Raw genomic sequence first — 21,535 nt, 5'->3', positions numbered from 1 at the left:
TTAAAATTAAATTTTTTAAAACAAATTAAAACAAACGCGCGTTCTGTATTTCATTCTTCATTGTTTCTTCATTGTTTCTTCACTGTTTCTCACAAACCCAGTACCGTCGCCGCCAACCTCCACACAGCCGTCATCGTTCTTCTTGCCAACCGTCGCCGCCGTCGCCGTTCGTTCTTCTGCTTCGTTCACAGCCGGCATCGTTCTTCTGATTCGTTCACAGCCGTTCATTCTCAACATCTCCTCTCAGCAACAACAACTCTGAATTCGTTTGCAGGTAAATCTTCTATCATCTTTCACTATTTTGTTGTTTCTTGAAACCCTAATTCTGGAAATGTGAGGTTGAAGATGAAAGTGAGGTAACAAGGATGAGAGTGTGAGGTTTCAAACCCGGCCCTGTTTTGCTTTGTTTGTATATTAGGGTTTGTGGCATATGTGAGTGAGGATTGAGCGGATTTAATGGGATTCCAAGGGTGGAAATTGTGTGCACCATGTGAGATGCTTAGTAATTCTTTATGACCATGTACATACATATTGAATATGAATGTTAATGAATTCATTTGTTTTTTCAATTCAAATTTGTTTTATCTTGCTTTCAATTGTGATATAAAACTATGCAAATTGTGTGGATGCTAATGCCATGGATGGATATGTAGTAGTGATCATGTAATGGTGAATCATAAATGAATAAAGTTACATGTGTTTGGTGTGAATCAAATTCTGCATTTTATTAACTTGTTTTATGTATGGAAATGTATGCATGTGATTTCATTATGCCATTCCCAAATGCTAGTTCACTTATGTCATGTGAATAAGTAAAAATAAATGAGCTATTAGAGTTAGTTAAAAGTGGTTCTGATAAATAGAGTTTGTTAGTATGAAAATATATTGTGTTAGTGGTGGTGTATTTAATTAACTGCATCGTGTGTGTTTAATTTTACAGTTACTTTGAAGTGTACTTTATAGTTACTTTGAAGTCTATGGTTTCTACTTCTAAAATCATAGTAGTTTGTGCTACAGATTGCATATAGTTCCTTCACTTTTATGATATTTGTATTTAACTGCATCGTGCGTGTGTGTTTAATTTTACAGTTACTTTGAAGTCTCTGGTTTCTACTTGTACAACGCCGATTCAAACCTACCCATCTCCCACATCAAGTCTAACTCAGGTTACTATCCCTTTCTTCTTGCTTATAGTTTGTTATTTTCTCCTTATAGTTTATTGTTTATGGTTCTATTTAATATCAATTTAGTGTCTCTCAACCAATTTTTTGGTTTGTGGACTTATATTACCTTGAAATAAGGTAATGTCTTCTTTAAGAAGTCGGGTATTCTGATTAGGTATTCTGATTAGGTATTCTATTATGATGATAGCTATTTATTATCTTGACAGAATTCCTTAGTACCTGATAGAGAAACCAAGAAGCATTTGTTTAGCTTAATTAAGTCATGGATAAGACATGGATGAGATCAAACCGATTGTCGAAAGAGTACGAGAAAGGGGTATGGGAATTCGTTGAGTTTGCGGTTGCGCACTCCGAAGACCCGCTTCGAATGTCGTGTCCTTGCTTGGGTTGCTGTTATGGGGATAAGGTTGACGGGAAAAAGTTGGGATCCCATTTACTACGGTTTGGAATTGATAGAAGTTATACATGTTGGACAATGCATGGTGAGAAAAGTAACGGGAATGCTGGGTCGAGTTGTAATAGGAAGTATGCTTCAAACGACGATTGCACAGACACATACGATTGCGATCGAGTCGAAGAGATTGCAGAAGCGCTTGAAGAAGATCTTGCGGATTGTCCCAAAATGTTTGAGAGGTTGGTAAGCGATGCAGAGAAACCGTTGTATGATGGTTGTTCAAAATTCACAAGATTGTCTGCGGTGTTAAAGTTGTACAACTTAAAGGCGGACAATGGATGGTCGGATAAAAGTTTCACAGAGTTATTAGCCCTTATGAAAGATATGCTACCAGAGGATAATGTTCTTCCCAATCGAACGTATGAAGCCAAAAAGATGTTGTCTTCTATTGGAATGAGCTATGATAAGATACATGCATGTCCAAACGATTGCGTTTTGTTTCGAAACGAGTATGCAGCGTTGAATGAGTGTCCTAAATGTGGTGCCCCTCGATATAAGAAAAAGTTGTCTCCTGCTAAAGTCTTATGGTATTTTCCTATAATTCCGAGATTTAGACGCATGTATCGTAGTGAGACCGATTCAAGACACTTGACTTGGCATGCAGATGAAAGAATTATTGATGGAAAGTTGCGACATCCGGCAGACTCACCACAATGGAGTAAAGTTGATACTGAATATCCTGAATTTGGAAAAGAAGCAAGAAACCTTCGGTTGTCATTGTCTACTGATGGAATGAACCCGCATGGTATTCAAAGTATCTCGCATAGCACATGGCCTGTGATTCTTATGATTTATAACTTACCTCCGTGGCTATGTATGAAGCGTAAGTACATGATGTTATCTATGCTAATTTCTGGGCCTAAACAACCAGGGAATGACATAGACGTATACTTGGCACCCTTAATCGAAGATTTAAAGTTTTTGTGGGAGAGAGGTGTGGAGGTTTACGATGGGTATAGGAAAGAAAGTTTCAACTTGAGGGCGATGTTGTTTGGAACAATTAATGATTTTCCAGCATACGGAAATCTATCCGGGTACAGCAACAAGGGTCAAAAGGCGTGTCCTGTTTGTGAAGATGAAACCGATACGACACGATTGGCGCTTTGTCAGAAGAATGTCTTTCTCGGCCATCGTAGATTCTTAAATTCTAATCATCACTACCGTGGGTGGAGAAAAGCATTCAATGGAGAGGCCGAACATCGTACAGCCCCGCCTTTTTTGTCAGGTGATCAAATTTTTGAAAAGGTGAAAGATGTGAGCACTCAGTTTGGCAAGCCTTTTGCACATTCAATTGTCAAGGGTGGGTGGAAGAAGAAGTCAATTTTCTTTGAACTTCCATATTGGAAGTCGTTGTACGTAAGACATTTCCTGGATGTTATGCATATTGAAAAAAATGTATTTGACAGCGTTATAGGTACGCTACTCAATATACAAGGAAAGTCTAAGGATGGCGTTAACATAAGGAATGACATGGTAAACATGGGGATGAGAACTGAATTAGGGCCCGTGACGAAAGGAAGACGAACATATCTGCCACCTGCTGTTTACACTCTATCTAGAAAGGAGAAGAAAACATTGTGTAAGTTCCTCAGTGAAGTAAAAGTTCCAGAAGGCTACTCTTCAGATATTAGAAGACTTGTGTCCATGAAAGACCTCAAGTTAAAGAGTTTGAAGACGCATGATTGCCATGTTATAATGGAACATTTTTTACCAATAGGTATACGTTCTATTCTGCCAGAAAAAGTAAGAAGCGCAATAACTAAGCTGTGTTTCTTCTTCAGGTCTATTTGCAGTAAGGTGGTCGATCCCGCGATCTTACCAACATTGCAAAATGAGATAGTTGTTACTTTATGTGATCTTGAAATGTATTTTCCTCCCTCGTTTTTTGACATAATGGTTCATCTAGTCGTTCATCTTGTGAAAGAGACACAACTGTGCGGACCAGCTTATATGAGATGGATGTACCCTGCTGAACGTTATATGAAAATATTAAAAGGGTACGTGAAAAACAGAAGTCGACCGGAGGGTTGTATTGCCGAGCGATACGTTGCTGAAGAAGCGGTTGAGTTTTGTACTGAATATCTGTCAAATGTTCAATCAATTGGACTCCCCAAATCTCATATTGTCGAAAAAAAAGAAGGAAAAAGGCTAATTGGAAATAAAGTTGTGACAGTATCAATGGTCGAACGGGATCAAGTGCACTTGTATGTTCTGCACAATGAGATTGAGGTTGAGCCGTTTGTTGAAATGCACAAAGTTGTTCTCCGAGATTTAAATCCAAATAGAAATGAGAACTGGATAGTACGAGAGCACAATCGAAGTTTCATATCGTGGTTTAGAGATCATATTTATTCAAAGTATCGTTCAGATCCTGCTTCAGTAACAGAAAGGTTGAGATGTTTAGCCTATGGTCCATCTGTATTTTTAGGCATCCGCTCGGGAGTCACAACAAGTGACGTCGCAGCAGGTTCGTAGCGTACCACCCAGTGGTCCTCCGAAGCAAGCGGCAAGAAAAGGCGGTGCTTTTGTGCCTCGATACCGGGCGACACTCGCAACAATGGTTGATATGTCCGATATGAAGGATGGTGCTTTACGGGAAATCGATATGGATGAAAGTGTCTTCGGTATTGAGTTCAAGTCACATATTACAATTGACGACTTGCAAGAGATTTTTGACCAGGATCAACTAGGCGTCAGTAATATGCAATCATACATCCGGTAATATTCACTCATCCGATATATTATTTAATTAGTCCCACAATATAATTTATTTACACTTTTCAATAAAAAGAATCTAATGTTTATTATGTTTTTATTTAAGGTTGTTGTATGACAGAGTGTTGCGCGGGACTGCATTGTCTAACAGATTCCGGTTCGTGTCTTCCGCCCATTGCAGCGGAATGGAAATTGTTTCGGATCCGGAATCTGTTAGACAGCGCTTAGTCGATAGATTCATGTCCACCGGCAATACAGAATGTCTGCATCTTTGGGCGTATAATACCCGACCAGTAGGGTTAGTTTCTCATTCTTTATTCATCTAATCTCTGTTTCTTTAGTGTATAGCAATATTTTCATATAACCTATTGTTTTAATTTATAGAGCACACTGGTTGCTGCTTGCTATCAACCCGATAAGGGAAGTCGTGTATTATCTGAATTCGGTAAAGGGTGAATGGACCAATTATCCGGCCATGAAGGAAATCGTTGATTTGTAAGTGGGATCGTTCTAAATATATATTCGTGTATATTTATATATTTACTTATTTGTGGGATTGATCTAAACATATGCTTTTATATATTTGTTAATTAGATCAATACAAGTATTCCGTAGTCAACGGGACGCACAGGTATCCCGGACTAAATCAAACAACATCACCTGGATCGAAGTGCAGGTACATTACTTTTCACAAATTTGCTTATAATATTTATGCTACTTGGTAAAACAAGACAACTTATATAGAATCTTATTTGTTTTTCTATGTAGTGTCCGATACAGCGTAACAGTTCAGACTGCGGATACTTTGTATTGAGGTTTATGAAAGAAATCATTCAGGCGAATCAATTAGAGATTCCTCCCACGGTATAAAGTTATAACTTAAGATAATTTCATATAATTTATTACATTTACCTAAATATATTATTCATATTATGTTTTTGTTTTATAGTACCTTGACGAATTCCGTGCTGCTGGGTACTCGAAGCTAAAGTTAGAAGAAATCAAAGAGGAATTGTGTCAATTTTATATTAAGCAATTTTTCATGCAGATTTGAACTATAATATTGTTGATTTTGTAATGATGTATATATATAATTTTGTAATGATGTATATATATAATTTTGGATATTATAATGGTATATATTAGTATATATATTGTCTTACTGATGGCTGAAATAATATAGTCGAAAATATATTACAGGTCGAAAATATATTACAGGTCGAAAATATTACAGGTCGAAAACATTACAGGTCGACTGGGAGGATTAAATTATAGGCTGCACATAAAAATACCTCATTTAGCAACTACAGCGCTTCTAGAAAGCGCTCTTAAAGGTCCACATACTAGAGCGCTTCTTAGTAAAAGCGCTGGCAAAGACCAGTAAAAAAGCAAAAAAAACTAAAAAATTACGCAGCATACAAAAGCGCTTTGGGAAAAGCGCTCTGGTAGGCCCCCCTATGAGAGCGCTTTGTCTGGAAAAAGCGCTCTCATAGGGGGGCCTACCAGAGCGCTTTTCCAAAAGCGCTTTTGTATGCTGCGTAATTTTTTAATTTTTTTTGCTTTTTTACTGGTCTTTGCCAGCGCTTTTACTAAGAAGCGCTCTTAAAGGGGGGTCTACCAGAGCGCTTTTTCCAGGAAAGCGCTCTTATAGGGGGTCCTACCAGAGCGCTTTTTCCAGGAAAGCGCTCTTAAAGGGGGGGTCTACCAGAGCGCTTTTAAAAGCGCTTTCGTAGCCTACGCCAGCGCTGGCTTTGGCAGCGCTTTAAAGCGCTGTTAAAGGCCAAAAAAAGCGCTGTGAAAGCCCTTCCGTGTTGTAGTGAGTGTACTAATGTGCTTTAGTTTGTTTAATACAGGTTCAATGGCTCCGGATAGAGATGCTCCACCTAAAAACTCACAAGAAAACTCACAAGAAAGAGATGCTCAAGAAAGAGATGCTCCGGATACAATTGTTCCACCTGATACTGAAGCAAAAGAAGCTGCACGAGGCATCACCATTATGAAGGGAATCATTCTACATAGAGACCAAGGATTAGTATACCGATTGGAATGGAATTCTGAAAATCAAGCAATTGGTCCTAATTCTGCAAAGTTGACAAGTTATATTGGTACACTTGTTCGTATGCATATTCCGGTCTCCGTAGCTAAATGGAATCTGAAAAGTTTAGAGTTGGATGCGAAAAAAAAAGCAATTTGGGACGAGCTTCAGGTATATCATATATGGTTAATTGTTGTTATTATCCTGACAATAAATTGTTTAAATTACTTATACTAACACACTATGCGTATGTTTTTTTGCAGAGGACTTTTGAGATACCAGATGATCGTAGACGCTACATACTTAGTTTGGCCGGCAAAAGATATAGAGGGTGGAAAGCTTTTTTGACAAACACCTATCTTAAGGATAAAGATGGAAACTTTCTTGAAGAGGCACCAGGACGGCCAAAAAAGTATGAGATCTTCATTGGTGAAAAAGATTGGGCTGAGTTTGTAAAGCAAAGAGATGAAGATTTTCGGAAAAGGAGTGCCACGAATAGTGCGAGAGCATCCAAACCCGCGTATCCATACAAAAAAGGGCGTTTGGGATATGCACGCTTAGAGGATAAAATTTTAAGTAAATAGAAATGTGTTTTAATTAATTGTCTAAATGTGCATGTTTTATTTGACGATTTTATCATTTGTGTCAATGCATAGTTAGAGGAGACTAAAAGTGAGGAAACTTCACTTCCTGTACATGTGTTGTGGAAGGAAGCTCGTGTGGGCAAGAATCAAGCTGTCGATCCCGATGTTCAGAGAGTTTATACTGAATGTGTAAGTATAATACTATGTCTTTAAGTAAATCAAATGTTTTTTAATATATATATGATTTTTTATCTCCACTAATAATTATTGAAATGTAAATGAATTACAGGAGACCTTGTCGCAATTGGTATCCACCGGTGAGGGGAGCGTACTTAGTAGAGCACTAGATGCTCCTGAGTATCCCGGTCGGGTGAGGGGTAAGGGTCATGGTGTGACTCCAACCTCTTTTTACAAGAGTCCTAGGAGAAGATCAAATCTTACCAATGAAGAAGTGTTGCAAAAGTTGCAGGAATTGCAAGCACAAGTCTCTGAATTGCAAAGAGATAAAGAGATGTATATGAGAGAAAAGTGCAACACTTCATCGATGAAAGAAACTAGTGATAAGGCTAGTATCAACTGTCCAAGGAAATTTCCCGAGGTAATTATAAATTTTTTTCCTTACAAATTGTTCTATTTTATTAATGATAATGACTTTATATTTACTATTGGTTTAGGGCATTTCATCTTGCCAACTATACTTATCGTCACCGAATTATCGACTAGTTGGAAAGGGAAAAGTGCACAATACTTTGGGAGATTTACTTCACCATAGACCGCTCCCGGATGGACACCTGAAAGTATCGGTGGATGTTGTAGTAGATCATGATGCGATGCTATCGGTACCTGACATGGTCTCAGAGACGACATTGCTGCGAGATGCAATAGGATCATTTGTTGCATGGCCCTCGGAGCTCATTACCATTAGTGATGAGGTATATTGAAAACGATTATGAATCATTTAGTTTTCGAATGTCAATTCTAAACCGTTTATTAATTATTTTTTACATTTTAATTTTAGACTGCTCCTATAAAACCCGCAATTAAGGGTAAAGGGATTTTACAGGAGGAGGAGTCTGTTGCATCACTAAAAGAGGTACATTTAAAGTGTTAATATATAATCTGAATCTAAATCTACATGATTTTATATTTTACCTAACTTATATGATTTTTAGGCATCCGCTCGGGAGTCACAACAAGTGACGCAGCAAGTTCGTAGCGTACCACCCACTGGTCCTCCGAAGCCAGCGGCAAAAAAAGGCGGTGCTTTTGTGCCTCGATACCGGTCGACGCTCGCAACAATGGTTGATATGTCCGATTTGAAGGATGGTGCTTTACGTGAAATCAATATGGATGAAAGTGTCTTCGGTATTGAATTCAAGTCACTTATTACAATTGATGACTTGGAAGAGATTTTTAGGCATGATCAACTAGGCGTCAGTAATATGCACTCATACATCAGGTAATATTCACTCATCCGATATATTATTTAATTAGTCCCACAATATAATTTATTTACACATTTAAATGAAAATAATCTAATGTTTATTATGTTTTTATTTAAGGTTGTTGTATGACAGAGTGTTGCGCGGGACTCCATTGTCTAACAGATTCCGTTTCGTGTCTTCCGCTCATTGCAGCGGAATGGCAATTGCTTCGGAACCGGAATCAGTTAGACAGCGCTTAGTCGATAGATTCATGTCCACCGGCAATACAGAAAGTCTGCATCTTTGGGCGTATAATACCCGACCAGTAGGGTTAGTTTCTCATTCTTTGTTCATCTAATCTCTGTTTCTTTTGTGTATAGCAAAATTTCCATATAACCTATTGTTTTAATTTATAGAGCACACTGGTTGCTGCTTGCTATCAACCCTATAAGGGAGGTCGTGTATTATTTGAATTCGGTAAATGGTGAATGGACCAATTATCCGGCTATGAAGGACATCGTTGATTTGTAAGTGGGATCGTTCTAAATATATATTCGTGTATATTTATATATTTACTTATTTGTGGGATTGATCTAAACATATGCTTTTATATATTTGTTAATTAGATCAATACAAGTGTTCCGAAGTCAACGGGACGCACAGGTATCCCGGACTAAATCAAACAACATTACTTGGATCCAAGTGCAGGTACATCATTTTTCACAATTTTGCTTATAATATTTATGCTACTTGATAAAACAAGACAACTATAGAATCTTATTTGTTTTTCTATGTAGTGTCCGCAACAGCGAAACAGTTACGATTGCGGATACTTTGTTTTGAGGTTTATGAAAGAAATCCTTCAGGCGAATCAATTAGAGATTCCGCTCACGGTATGAATTTATAACTTAAGATAATTTCATATAATTTATTACATTTAACTAAATATATCATTCATATTATGTTTTTGTTTTGTAGTACCTTGACGAATTCCGTGCTGCTGGGTACCCGAGACTTAAATTGGAAGAAATCAAAGAGGATTTGTGTCAATTTTATATTAAGCAATTTTTCATGTAGGATTTGTGTCGATTTGAACTATAATATTATTGATGTTGTAATGATGTATATATATAATTTTGGATATTATAATGGTATTATATTAGTATATATATTGTCTTACTGATGGCTGAAATAATATCGTTGAAAATAAATTACAGGTCGAAAATATTACAGGTTGAAAACATATTACAGGTCGAAAATATTACAGGTCGACTGGGAGGATTAAATTACAGGCTGCACATTAAAATACCTCATTTAGCAACGACAGCGCTTTTAAAAAGCGCTTTTAAAGGTCCACCTACTAAAGCGCTCCTTAGTAAAAGCGCTGCCAAAGATTAATAAAAAAGCATAAAAAATAAAAAAAACAACGCAACATACGAAAGCGCTTTTGGAAAAGCGCTCTTATAGGGGGGGCTATCAGAGCGTTTTTTCCAGAAAAGCGCTCTTATAGGGGGGCCTACCAGAGTGCTTTTTCCAGAAAAGCGCTCTTATAGGGGGGGTCTACCAGAGCGCTTTCAGAAGCGCTTTTGTTACCTACGCCAGCGCCAGCTTTTACAGCGCTTTTAAGCGCTTTAAAAGCCCAAAATAAGCGCTTTTAAAGCCCCAGCGTGCTGTAGTGATCACTGATGATAACTAGGCATTCGAACTATCGTTATCCAAGTTCGTCCGACTGACATCTTGACAAGATTTGAACGACATTTTTGTCATATACCGCCCCGGAGAGAGCCACCTTAATTCTTAATTTAAGCTCACTAAAAATAATAACCCATATTACAATAGAAAAAATATGTTGTTAACCCAGAATTTTAGTCCAGCTGAAAGATCAACTTCCTTGGAGCCAATGTCAAATGCCTCTCCAAATAATGTCACTTGAGGACCGTGTTTTTCCCTAATGAAATATTTACATATAAAGTTCAAGTTAAAAGCAATTTGCAATGTAAAAGAATAACTAAGTCATAAGAATATTCTTTTTAATGTTCACACAGATTTTCAAGAGTATTGATGCTTCATATAATAATCTAAACATCGATGGCTATGTTATCAATCTCGGATAGCAGCATGGTGCGACCATCTTTAAAAATGGAACGGAAGGGAGCGGGAAGCAGAACGGACGATATTTAAGCGACGCAGATACTATTATAGTTAATTTTAATAAACACGTAATTGTCAAAAACTAAAATAAATTTATCCAAATTCATGAAGTATTCATATTTTAAAATAAAATAACCTTGCTATCCTTAAAAATGTATGGGTAATATTTACGAGTGACATTATTTGGAGAGGCACATCATTCAGAATCAAATCCCATTATTGTGCTTTCCTTAATTGAGTCACCCATATGTGACGGAACGACACGACCTGGCTTGGTTTTCTTGATTTTGCTGTTCCGTGTCGACATAACGGCCATAACGACCGAGTTTAACAATAGAGATTTACGAAAGAAACACTTTGATCAAGTGGATACAAACCTCTTTAGTAACAATTCTCCTATCGTTTACTACGGAATACACACTACAGTTTCATTGACAAGAACATAAAATTTTCAACTGGCAGATCACATTATTTACTTTTAAAGGGTATTTGTATTAAGGATTTCCAAATTTAAAATAAAGCTTTAGACATATGACTCTTCTATAATGGGGGACGTTTTTCTTCTGTTTTTCTCAATAAATTGTAGGGATGTTTCATATGTTTCTCTCACTATACAAAAACACATTAAGAAGAACTCAATTTCATAGCAAGATAAAATGTTGAAACTTTTTCTCATTTAAACTTATCTTTCTATACAACACGAATAAATATATTAATTGTTAACAAAACTTAAAAACAAAATAAATCATTTAAGTTCTTTACATATAGAGGCCTTTAATAACAACTGTTAAAAAAAATGAAAAATAAAAGAGATCTTCAGCTTTAAGTAACCTTTGAACATTCAACAATATTATGAAAATTTTTCAAAACCTAAACCTATAAATATTTGTATAGTTTCTCATGTCACAATATTCATTAATCATGTACTTGTGTAACTATATTATCCAACAAGCACTAACTATATGTTTTTTACAATAAGGTATCAAAAGGAAAGTTTGATCTGCAGACAAAGTTACTTACTAATAACAACCAGAGAGACAAACAAGTAAGAAGCATTCTTTGGCTTATCAATGAAAAAATAGCATTCATCAGCTTGAGAAAAATATAAGCTCAGGAGCTCTATAGTACCTATGGTTTTATAATTTAATGTTCTAGTGTGTTTGATATATAATTAGAAACAAAGTATTTATAATTTACTGTTCTCAAAGCCAAAGGTTATTAAAAGAAACACTGCTAAATCAGAGCCAACTTAGAAACTAGTAAATTTGTGAAAAATATCGTCAGGCACGTGCTTATAAGGTTTTGACTCCTGTAAAGCATAGCGAATTCCCTTCATGAACCTGTTTTGGCTTAGGGAGTAAAATGACAAGCTACTTGTTCCCCCGTTCACTGTGTTTCTTATTTTCTTGAAATATCAAAATGTTCATCTATGTTAGGTCATTGTCGAGAGTAATTTTTAAACTGGATGACAGGAGGACTTTTCCATTTTATTTTTGGGATATCATGGTACTTAGACATCAGAACTGGACTTAAATGTGTATACTTCCTTATCCAGTATAGAAAGACTTAAGACAAGCAATATTAGTGAGATAATTTGTTGTATTGGTCATATGTCAATGTTGATTGCATTTGTTACATCAATTGTAACATCAAGTTAAAATATGCTATCCTCTAAACTTAATAATCGATTTAATATAGATGTTCTTGAGCCAGCTTGAGCTTTTGAATTCTGCTAAGAAATTATTTTAGTCTTTTGATTCCTTGTTCAATAATGAATTAAAAGGCTTTTTGGGTAGTGAGGGAATACTACAACTAAGAGGTTAATGTTTTTCATGTCCATAGTCATAATCTCAATTTTATCTTCTATTATTATAATAGCTTATATAATAAGTGATTATATTGATTAAGATGTTTATCCAAACATGACAATGTTCATCAAATAAAGATGCATAACTTACGATATTGGAGGGAGATGACCAGCAATGCAACGCCGCACCAGTATCAACAACTTCAACTGAATTTGATGCAAAGGTCAGTGACCGTGTCTTCCCAAAAGTTCCTGGCAATAACCATATAAATCGACATATATTATCACCTTAAGACAATACCACTATGATTTTACACATAATTATCAGCAGAACATGCAACAAGAGCAAGAAAGTCGAATGGAAAAGCAAGCAAAACGACATTAGTAGGAACACAGATGAATATTTGAGTTGAAGTGTGAAGATAAAAAAGACAACGGCGCTAGAGTTCGCGAAATCGTGCTCTGGCGAGGTTGTGGCAACAGAAATCAGGTTACGGCTAGGGTTTAACAAGTATCAGGCTTTTTAGGGTTTCCAATTTTGTGGTTATTTTCGCGAAGGAGCTGATACTATCGACAATGCAGGAACAAATACTATTGGCTTAATGTCTTACTGGTTTAACAATTAGTTTAAAATATAGCCTTAGTAAAGTATACTGGGGTTCGATTCCCACTTGTCTAAGCCTCATCAAAACCAATTTCACATTTTTTAACTTTAATCTTTTTTTAGATTTTTTTATAATTTTACTTTTTAAAACTTTTATAGCTACTATTAAAAAATAAGTTGAATAATTAAATAATAATATATCAAAGCTTACATACCATTTATTTTATCAAAAACTAAGATTAAAATTAAAAATTAATTAAAATTCATCATAAAAATAATTAATAACGTAGATAAAATAAGGATTTAAAATTAAAATTAAACTAAATAAAAAAATCATAAAAATAATTAATAAAATAGAAAATAATAATTAATTTTTTTTGTAAAATTAAAGCAAAAATTAAAATTATTTTTAGAAAATATTTAAATATTTCTAATCTGCAATAAAATCCGCAAGAAAAGTTCATGCAGAATTACCCGTGGATTTCGTATTGTGGTATAATTTTATAAAAATAGAATTTCGCAGCAAAATCCAAAGAAAACTTTACTGCGAAATTAATTGCGGATTATGTCTTGTAGTTAGATACTTTGGGGGAAATATATATTACTCAGCAACATCCGCAGATATTCCTGCGGAATTTTCTGCAAAATTCTTATGTGCAGCAAAATTAATTTTATTTAATAAAGTGGCAGGAAAATCCGCAGGTATACCTGCGGAAATATTTCCGCAGGAAATTCTGCAGATAATCCGTGTTTTTCTAATAGTGACCTTATTAATAAAAATCATAATTAAACTTATAAAATTACAAATAAAATTTATTTAATTTTTAATTAAATATTATTTTAAAATAACTTATCATGGTAGAAGAGTTTGCATTACAACATGTTGATTGTCCATTTTTAAGTTGATTTATTTATGTTGAATAGTATGTTGAATAGCAACCAAAGATAACTTCTGTAAAAGGGGGATTTTGGTGGATAGTAATGATTTGGTGTGAGTCATGTGTTCGAAGGCATATCAATATTTATCTCATTTATTCAGTAGTTGTGAGATAACGTCTCGTATATGGAGGAGAGTGTTTACTTGGATAGAACATATTCTAGAGGTGTCTTTTGAGGGGTTTCTAAGGTTCATCTTCTTTTGCGATAAAGTAAAGAGTTAATCAAATAAAAAAACCATAGTGAAGTTGATTTGGATAGCCATAGATTGGTGTATTTGGTTGAAGCGTAATGTGATTGTTTTTAAGAATGAGTTATTTAGTTTCTCCGAATGTATGTCGGGTATAATCCTTTTTTCTTGAAATTGGCTTATATTTTCTTACAAATTAGGGGCGCTTTGTAACTTATATACCTAGGATATTCTGCCTCTCGAATGTTTCGAGTTGTAGGAGCTTTCCGTTTGTAGTTGGGTGGAGTACACCTTATACTCCTTTGTTGGAATCCCATTGCCTATTAAAAAAAACAATAATTGTTTTATTTTATAAGTTGTTTTGTTTCCCTTGTGTAAGATACTAAATAGGTATGTTGTTTTAAAAATTACCACAATTCATCATTATTTTTCAAAAGTCAAACGGTAGTTTTCCTAAAATTATCATGGTTCACTACGATAGAGACCAAACTATCATGAGAAATAATATTCTATAATAAATACTACCTCCGTTCCTATATATAAGAGACATTTCATTTTTTAGGTTCATTGAATAATCAATGTATCTGGTATGTATATTGACTAGATACATTAATTATTCAATGAATCTAAAAAGTGAATTGTCTCTTATATAAAGGAACAGAGGTAGTAATAGATAATCAACATAACATATCATAATCATAATGAATAATAATCATAGGTATTTAACTTAATAAATGTCAATATAAGAACAAATTAATTACTTTTTTTCAAAAAACGACTTGTGGCTTTTTTTTAATAATTTATTATTTGACAAAAAAAGCTCCTTTAATACCTAGCTTTTCAATATTTAGTGTATTGAAACTAAACCGAATTAATTATCCATCCTTCTTTATAAAGAATATATCACCATTCCTCCACACTCCAACTTCACTTAAAATTCATATATGTAAAGTACACTACTACAAACTACACCTTCAGTGATCTTATATTACCACGGTCATATATACACCATAGTCATATCACATTTTTTACGTACATATTTTTCTTATTGAGAAACATTTCATTACGCATCCTATAAAGAACTATTGTCATATAATTTGGGTGACAAATTTCTAATCCCAACATCATCATAAGTATAACAACTAAGGTAGTTTTATTCAACCGTGGTTATAAGTTTTTTATATATCACTAAGGTTGAAGGTCGCACCCGTTGTGAATTTTTTTCCATAAAAATAAAACTAACAAGTACTTTATTTCGTTCATAACACACCGAGATGCCCTAACGAATGAGACGAAGGTGATATCAAAATCTTCACCGTTTTCTTCGAATTTCATTTCTAGAAGCAAAATTATCACCATCCTATTCGAATATAATTTCTGGAAGTGAAATATTCACCATCCTCTTCGAATATCATTTCTGGTGCATCACCATTCTCTCTCTGACGCTTATGAATGTTTAGGTTTTACCGCATCTGTTTATGTTCTTATTAATGTTTATTGTTCATGTTTTAGATTTTGTGACATTCACTTCCTTTATTTTTTCGTGTTGTTGCTAGTGTATTTTGGTTATATTCAGATTTTGTAGCATATAACCATAAAATTAAACCTGATAGATTATTATCTAATGAGAAATGAGTTCTTGTATTCCATGAACCATATGATGAAAATCCTAGATTAGTGTGTACATTAAAATAAGCTGATAGATTATTTGTAAGTTTAAGCTGACAGATATAAACGTTTATAGAATTTCTTGAATACAACTTTCATTAAAATAATCTTAAGCTGAAAACTTACTTAAACCGTCAACCATTAATTTATAAATCATATCTAAATGCTCTGGCTGAGAGAAAGTTTTACCAATCATAATCTGGTTCGTCGTCTTCATCAGAATCGATGAGTACTAGCCTTTTCACCCTTCTTCTTGATATCCTCTTCTTGAGAGCTCTCTTGGGTCTCAAAGGTTCGGTACACCTGCAACAACTTTCAACGACTTGGACCTCTTCTTGATATTGAGGCGGGTTTTGAACAGGAGCTCTAGCCTCTATAACCACGACAGCTTCAGTTCTCTTAGTATTGTTGGAAGTTTCAGTAGAAGTACTCATGTTGATTCTTCCACTTCTCTAATTCCTTTAGATGAAGTTCACTTTATGTTTTGGTTCAAAGAGAAACAAATAGTCTCAAAGACCAATTTTTCTACAAATTATTAGAAAAAATTTACCGTAAATAATTATACAAGTGAAAATAGGCAAAACACATCAAGATTAAACTATGTTTTTTTCATATGCAAGATAAACATTTACCTTTGAATTGATTTTAGAAGAAGAAAAAACGAAACAACATTTATTTGAACATTTATTTGAATGTTAAACTCTTTTTTTGAGATATATAGATCACAAATTTGAAATAAAAAACAACAAAATAATTTCTGCACGAACATTACTCAAATATGCACACTTTTATAATGTTTTTTTTTTTGTGTAAGCAAGATATATTGATAGGGAGAACTAAGGATTCTCCAATCCGATTACACAAATACGGAAAAACCGCAAGAAAAAGAAAATTACCCGAACACTTTTATAATGTTGATATTTGTATTTGATTATAACTATACAAAATCTCAAATACAAAATAATAATAATAATAATAATAATAATAATAATAATAATAATAATAATAATAATAATAATAATAATAATAATAATAATAATAATAATAATAATAATAATAATAATAATAATCTTAATCTTAATATATATAAATGGAAGGTTGCCATGATGGCAACCCTATCCATGTGTCATCATGATAATCATTCTTAACAAAAATCCTAATGTGTTATTTACTAAATTGACCATATATTAAAAATAAATAATAATAATAATAATAATAATAATAATAATAATAAATATATAATAATAATAATAATAATATATTTTGATATTACTATTAATAATAATATAATATAATATTCAAATTGACACTTTATTAATTATAAATAATTAATAATAACAACAACAATAATAATAAATAAATAATAACAACAATAATAATAGTAATAATAACAACAACAAAAATAATAATAATAATAATAATAATAATAATATTAAAACTAAAAATAATATCATTTTATATCTATATTTTATATAATATAATATTTTATACAATTCAATATGTACATAAAAAATTCCTAAAAAAAATGCCTCTTAAGTAACATTTTACTACCTTTATAACTCCTATTATCATTGAATGTTACTATTTTTTTTAAAAAAAATTAATAATAATAGTAATAATATAACATTTAGATATCACTATTAAAAATAAATATAATATATATAATCAATAACAATAATAAATATATAATAATAATAATAATATAATATTTTGACACTACTATTAATAATAATAATATAATTATTATATATATAATATAATATTTAATACAATTCAATATGTAATTATTAATAATAATTATCAAATTGGCACTATATTAATAATTAATAATAATAATAATAATAATAATAATAAAAATAATAAAATTTTATATTTACATTTTATATAATATAATATTTAATACAATTCAATATGTAAGTAAAAATTTCCTAATAAAAAATGTCAGAGAAATCTTTTATATAATAATTTACTAAGATTATAAAAACAATCTATATTAAAATCTTATTTCATGAAGAAACAATTCAATACAACAACATATCTTCTTTGAAATTAATTTAAATAATTTGTTTATATTATATAAAGAGAGACTCCAAAAACATATTAATATCATGTCATAAATAGTTTTAAACATGATTTTGCCATTAATTTTGCCATTTCAACTAAACCTTTTCTACATAGTATATATACACAATTTCTTTACCGTAGATATCTATAACGTAATTAATTAATTGAATATTATTTTTTTTACTCTACATATTCATAACTATAACGGATCTATTTAATTAAATATTATATCTTTTTACTCTACATTTATCAGACGTTACGTTTGCAATTTTATATGTTTCCACTTTCACTATTTTTTCTTTATATAAAGTATTCCATTCACTTTCCATTTATTATTATATATGAAATATGAAATGTGTCACTATGAGTGACGTATTAGGGAATCCCAATATTCATAGTAAATTCACCCAAAAAAAAGACATAATTTGGTTTATTTATACAACTTTTACCATGGCTAGATATAAGGCTAAGGTTGATTTGTTCATGTGACTTTTACAACAATTTTTATTTTGATAGATGAGAATACATCAAGCCTCACTTCACTAGGATCATGTGGTATAAGGTAAATCTATTTATTTTTTTATTCAACCACTACACATATTTCTGTTCTATAATATGCTCTTAAAAATTATAAATATTATTGTTTCAACTTATTTTCTGTATTTTTTTTTTTTACATTCTAGGTCAAGTTTGTTATTCTTTTCTTTTTATAATTTGTATGTGGATGAAGATCATAATTTGTATGTGGATGAAGATCACGTTGAAACCACGAGGCATACATTCTAGGTCAAGTTTGTTATTCTTTTCTTTTTATAATTTGTATGTGGATGAAGATCATAATTTGTATGGGGATGAAGATCACGTTGAAACCACGAGGCAATGTTGTTGCGGAAGTTGTTATAAATATGTTAGGCCATCTATAAATTGTGATCCTATAGTGTTAGACATATTTCAAAGTATAAATGAAATAGGTATGTGGATGAAGATCATAATTTGTATGTGGATGAAGATCACGTTGAAACCACGAGGCAATGTTGTTGCGGAAGTTGTTATAAATATGTTAGACCATCTATAAAATTGTGATCCTATAGTGTTAGACATATTTCAAAGTATAAATGAGTTAAATTACTTTGTAAGTCATTTTTTATATGTTGTATGATTATTTTTTTATTTTTCTATTTTTTAATGATTATTTTATTTATTTTATAATTATAAAGTGTAACCCTTTCTCTTTCCATATTCTTGAGCTAAAAACAGATAAAGGTAGAATAATTCTTAGATTTTAAATATTAATTAATTTTATTAAGTATTAATTTAATGAGTAATGTATTTCTTATATACATAAATTTCACTCCTCCCTTGATAACCAGTCAACAAGTTTATACACATGTCTTAGATAAAACTTATAACCTTATTTTTTGTTGGACAATTCATTAAGTTTTTAAATATGCATTCAAACCAACTTCTTTATTGCTAATTCATTTACTTAGAAATTAAACCTATTATTAATTGTAGTATGATATTAAAATTTGAGCGAAGCGTGAATTTAGTTATATTCTAATTCATTATTAGTTTGTTTCACATTCTTCTTCTATGTCTAGAATTCCAATCCATTTGTTAATGATCTATTTACATGTATGGTAAACTCTTACCTACACTCAAAATTATTTAATTCCATTGTTAACTCAAATTTTAATGTATTTTTAAATTTTTAATTTTTAATTTTACATATTATTTTCATTACTCTGAAGATTAAAAGAACTCCAAGGTGTCATCTTATATTTTTTGTGTCGTAAATCATAATTGAATTTCTGCTAAATCATAAAAGTATTTAATAATTTGACAATATACATAAAAAAAATGATAAATATTTAAGACAAATTGAAAATAATATGAAATAATAGTGTTCAAGCATATTTCTAAATTTAATAATCTTATTATGCACATAAAAACTAAATGCATATAATATTTTACAAAATATAATGTCACATTATTTTATATCAACATATTTCAAATAAATTTATATATTTTTTTTAATTACTCCAAAAAGTTGAAAAAATCCCGCGCTTCGCGCAGGCCAAAATCTAGTAATAATAAAATACCTACACGTGTGTTTAGAAATATCCAAAATCTCGACTTCAAATGAGGAAAAGAAATATTGCTTAAAGGTTATTGCAACAGTATTTGTTTGTTTTAGAGAGAGACATGTTATTTCTTTTATAATGATTGTGGGATACATAAGGTGTTCTATATTTCCATGGTTGCAATGCTTCATGAAAAAAGGTGTTCTAAATTTTAATAGTTGAAATACCTGATGAAAAAAAATAAACGGGTTGAGTATTGAATACGTAACTTTTCATAATTCAAATTTAATTTTATGTCTCCATTAAAATTCACATTTTTACTTTTGTTATTTAATTTTTTCCTCCATAGAAAATTAACTTTAATATATAATTTACCATTGTACCTAATATTACACAAACACGTTATTAATGTGGTAATGAAATATCAGTATTTTAATTATGATTGATGAATTTTTTTTATAATATTTCTTTTTTAAGTTTACTTACCCTATTCCCCTTTTCTTCTACAATACCATTACACTACACGAAATATGTCAATTTAGCATTCACAAATTTGCTTCAGATATATTTTTAAACTATTCTATGGTTCAGTACATTTGTTTATCGTATAAATTATAATTTCATAGTCAATGCATATATCATAAAAATTATTTGACAAATCATTTGTCCAGTTTCATATTTTTAAAAGAAAAAATAATCCCTCAAACAAAAATAAAATGAAGGCAACTTTTTGTTGCTTTGTGAATTATAATTTTTTTGGAATTAAAAAAAAATTAAAATTTTTTTTATGAACAATTACTTGGATTATGAGACACTAGGGATGCATTACCCTTAACTCAAGAAGAACAAAGTACATAAAAGCGATCAAAGGCCTCAAGCCACTCAGATTATAAGTGTTTAGAAGTTAAAACTCGAGTCAGATCAGACTTTCAATTCTCCCAACCATGAAAATTATCACTAAATTAAGTATTGAAACATTCTCGTGATTGGACTTTGGCCCTCTCCATAAACTACAAATTAGCCAGTTCTTCCTCCTAGAAAATAATAGCATTTCTATTTAACCATGAGTCCAAACAAGTTGTTGCCCAAAACAAGCCAAATGATTTGTCGAAAAATTTCCTCTCAAGTTTTTAGCGAATTATTATCAAGTAGTCTGGTAGGGAGCTATTTCTCTCCTCCATCATAATTCATAGCCATGAGAACACTTCTTTCCAAACAGCTTTTCTAATCACACAAATCTTGAATAAATGCAACTCGTCTTTCTCCATTACTTGACATAAATAACAAGTTCCACTATCAATCTCAAAGGGAATATTTCTTTTAATCAATTGAGCTTTGCTTGGAAGTCCTTTCATCAACATTCTCCATCAAAAAACACAAACCTTTCTAGGATTTTTCGATTTCTAAATCAAGTCTAAACCATTAAGATATGTTGTATCTAAGGCAGAATCGTCATTCACGTGATGTTGAATCACTGCATAACTGCTTCTAACTGAGAACCAGAAACTGTCCTTCCACCAAATAAATCTATGAGCTGATTCGGGTAAAATGAAAACGTGATGCAGAATTTGTAACAAATTCTCCAGCTAACCAGATTCCACTACAAGAAATGTTGTCCCTAGCGACATATATTAG

At 32.0% G+C, this 21,535-nt stretch overlaps 1 protein-coding gene and 1 long non-coding RNA gene across 2 annotated transcripts; both read left to right on the top strand.

Moving 5' to 3' along the window:
- The first annotated feature begins 4,107 nt into the window (after nucleotides 1–4,107).
- LOC131638896 (uncharacterized) lies at nucleotides 4,108–5,482 on the top strand. Its single transcript, XM_058909430.1, has 6 exons — nucleotides 4,108–4,356; nucleotides 4,460–4,651; nucleotides 4,738–4,848; nucleotides 4,948–5,029; nucleotides 5,122–5,217; nucleotides 5,303–5,482. The coding sequence occupies exons 1-6, from the start codon at nucleotides 4,196–4,198 to the stop codon at nucleotides 5,405–5,407; spliced, it is 747 nt and encodes a 248-aa protein (XP_058765413.1). The 5' UTR covers nucleotides 4,108–4,195; the 3' UTR covers nucleotides 5,408–5,482.
- A 3,544-nt stretch (nucleotides 5,483–9,026) lies between these two features.
- Nucleotides 9,027–9,459, top strand: LOC131638891 (uncharacterized). Its single transcript, XR_009294793.1, has 3 exons — nucleotides 9,027–9,104; nucleotides 9,194–9,289; nucleotides 9,375–9,459. It is a non-coding gene; the product is annotated as an uncharacterized LOC131638891 (long non-coding RNA).
- The last annotated feature ends 12,076 nt before the right edge of the window (nucleotides 9,460–21,535 follow it).

Source organism: Vicia villosa, unplaced genomic scaffold (genome assembly GCF_029867415.1).
Source record: "Vicia villosa cultivar HV-30 ecotype Madison, WI unplaced genomic scaffold, Vvil1.0 ctg.002471F_1_1, whole genome shotgun sequence".
NCBI lineage: Eukaryota > Viridiplantae > Streptophyta > Magnoliopsida > Fabales > Fabaceae > Vicia > Vicia villosa.
Note: the sequence above shows the minus strand (reverse complement) of the source record. Positions and strands in the feature narration are given on the sequence as shown.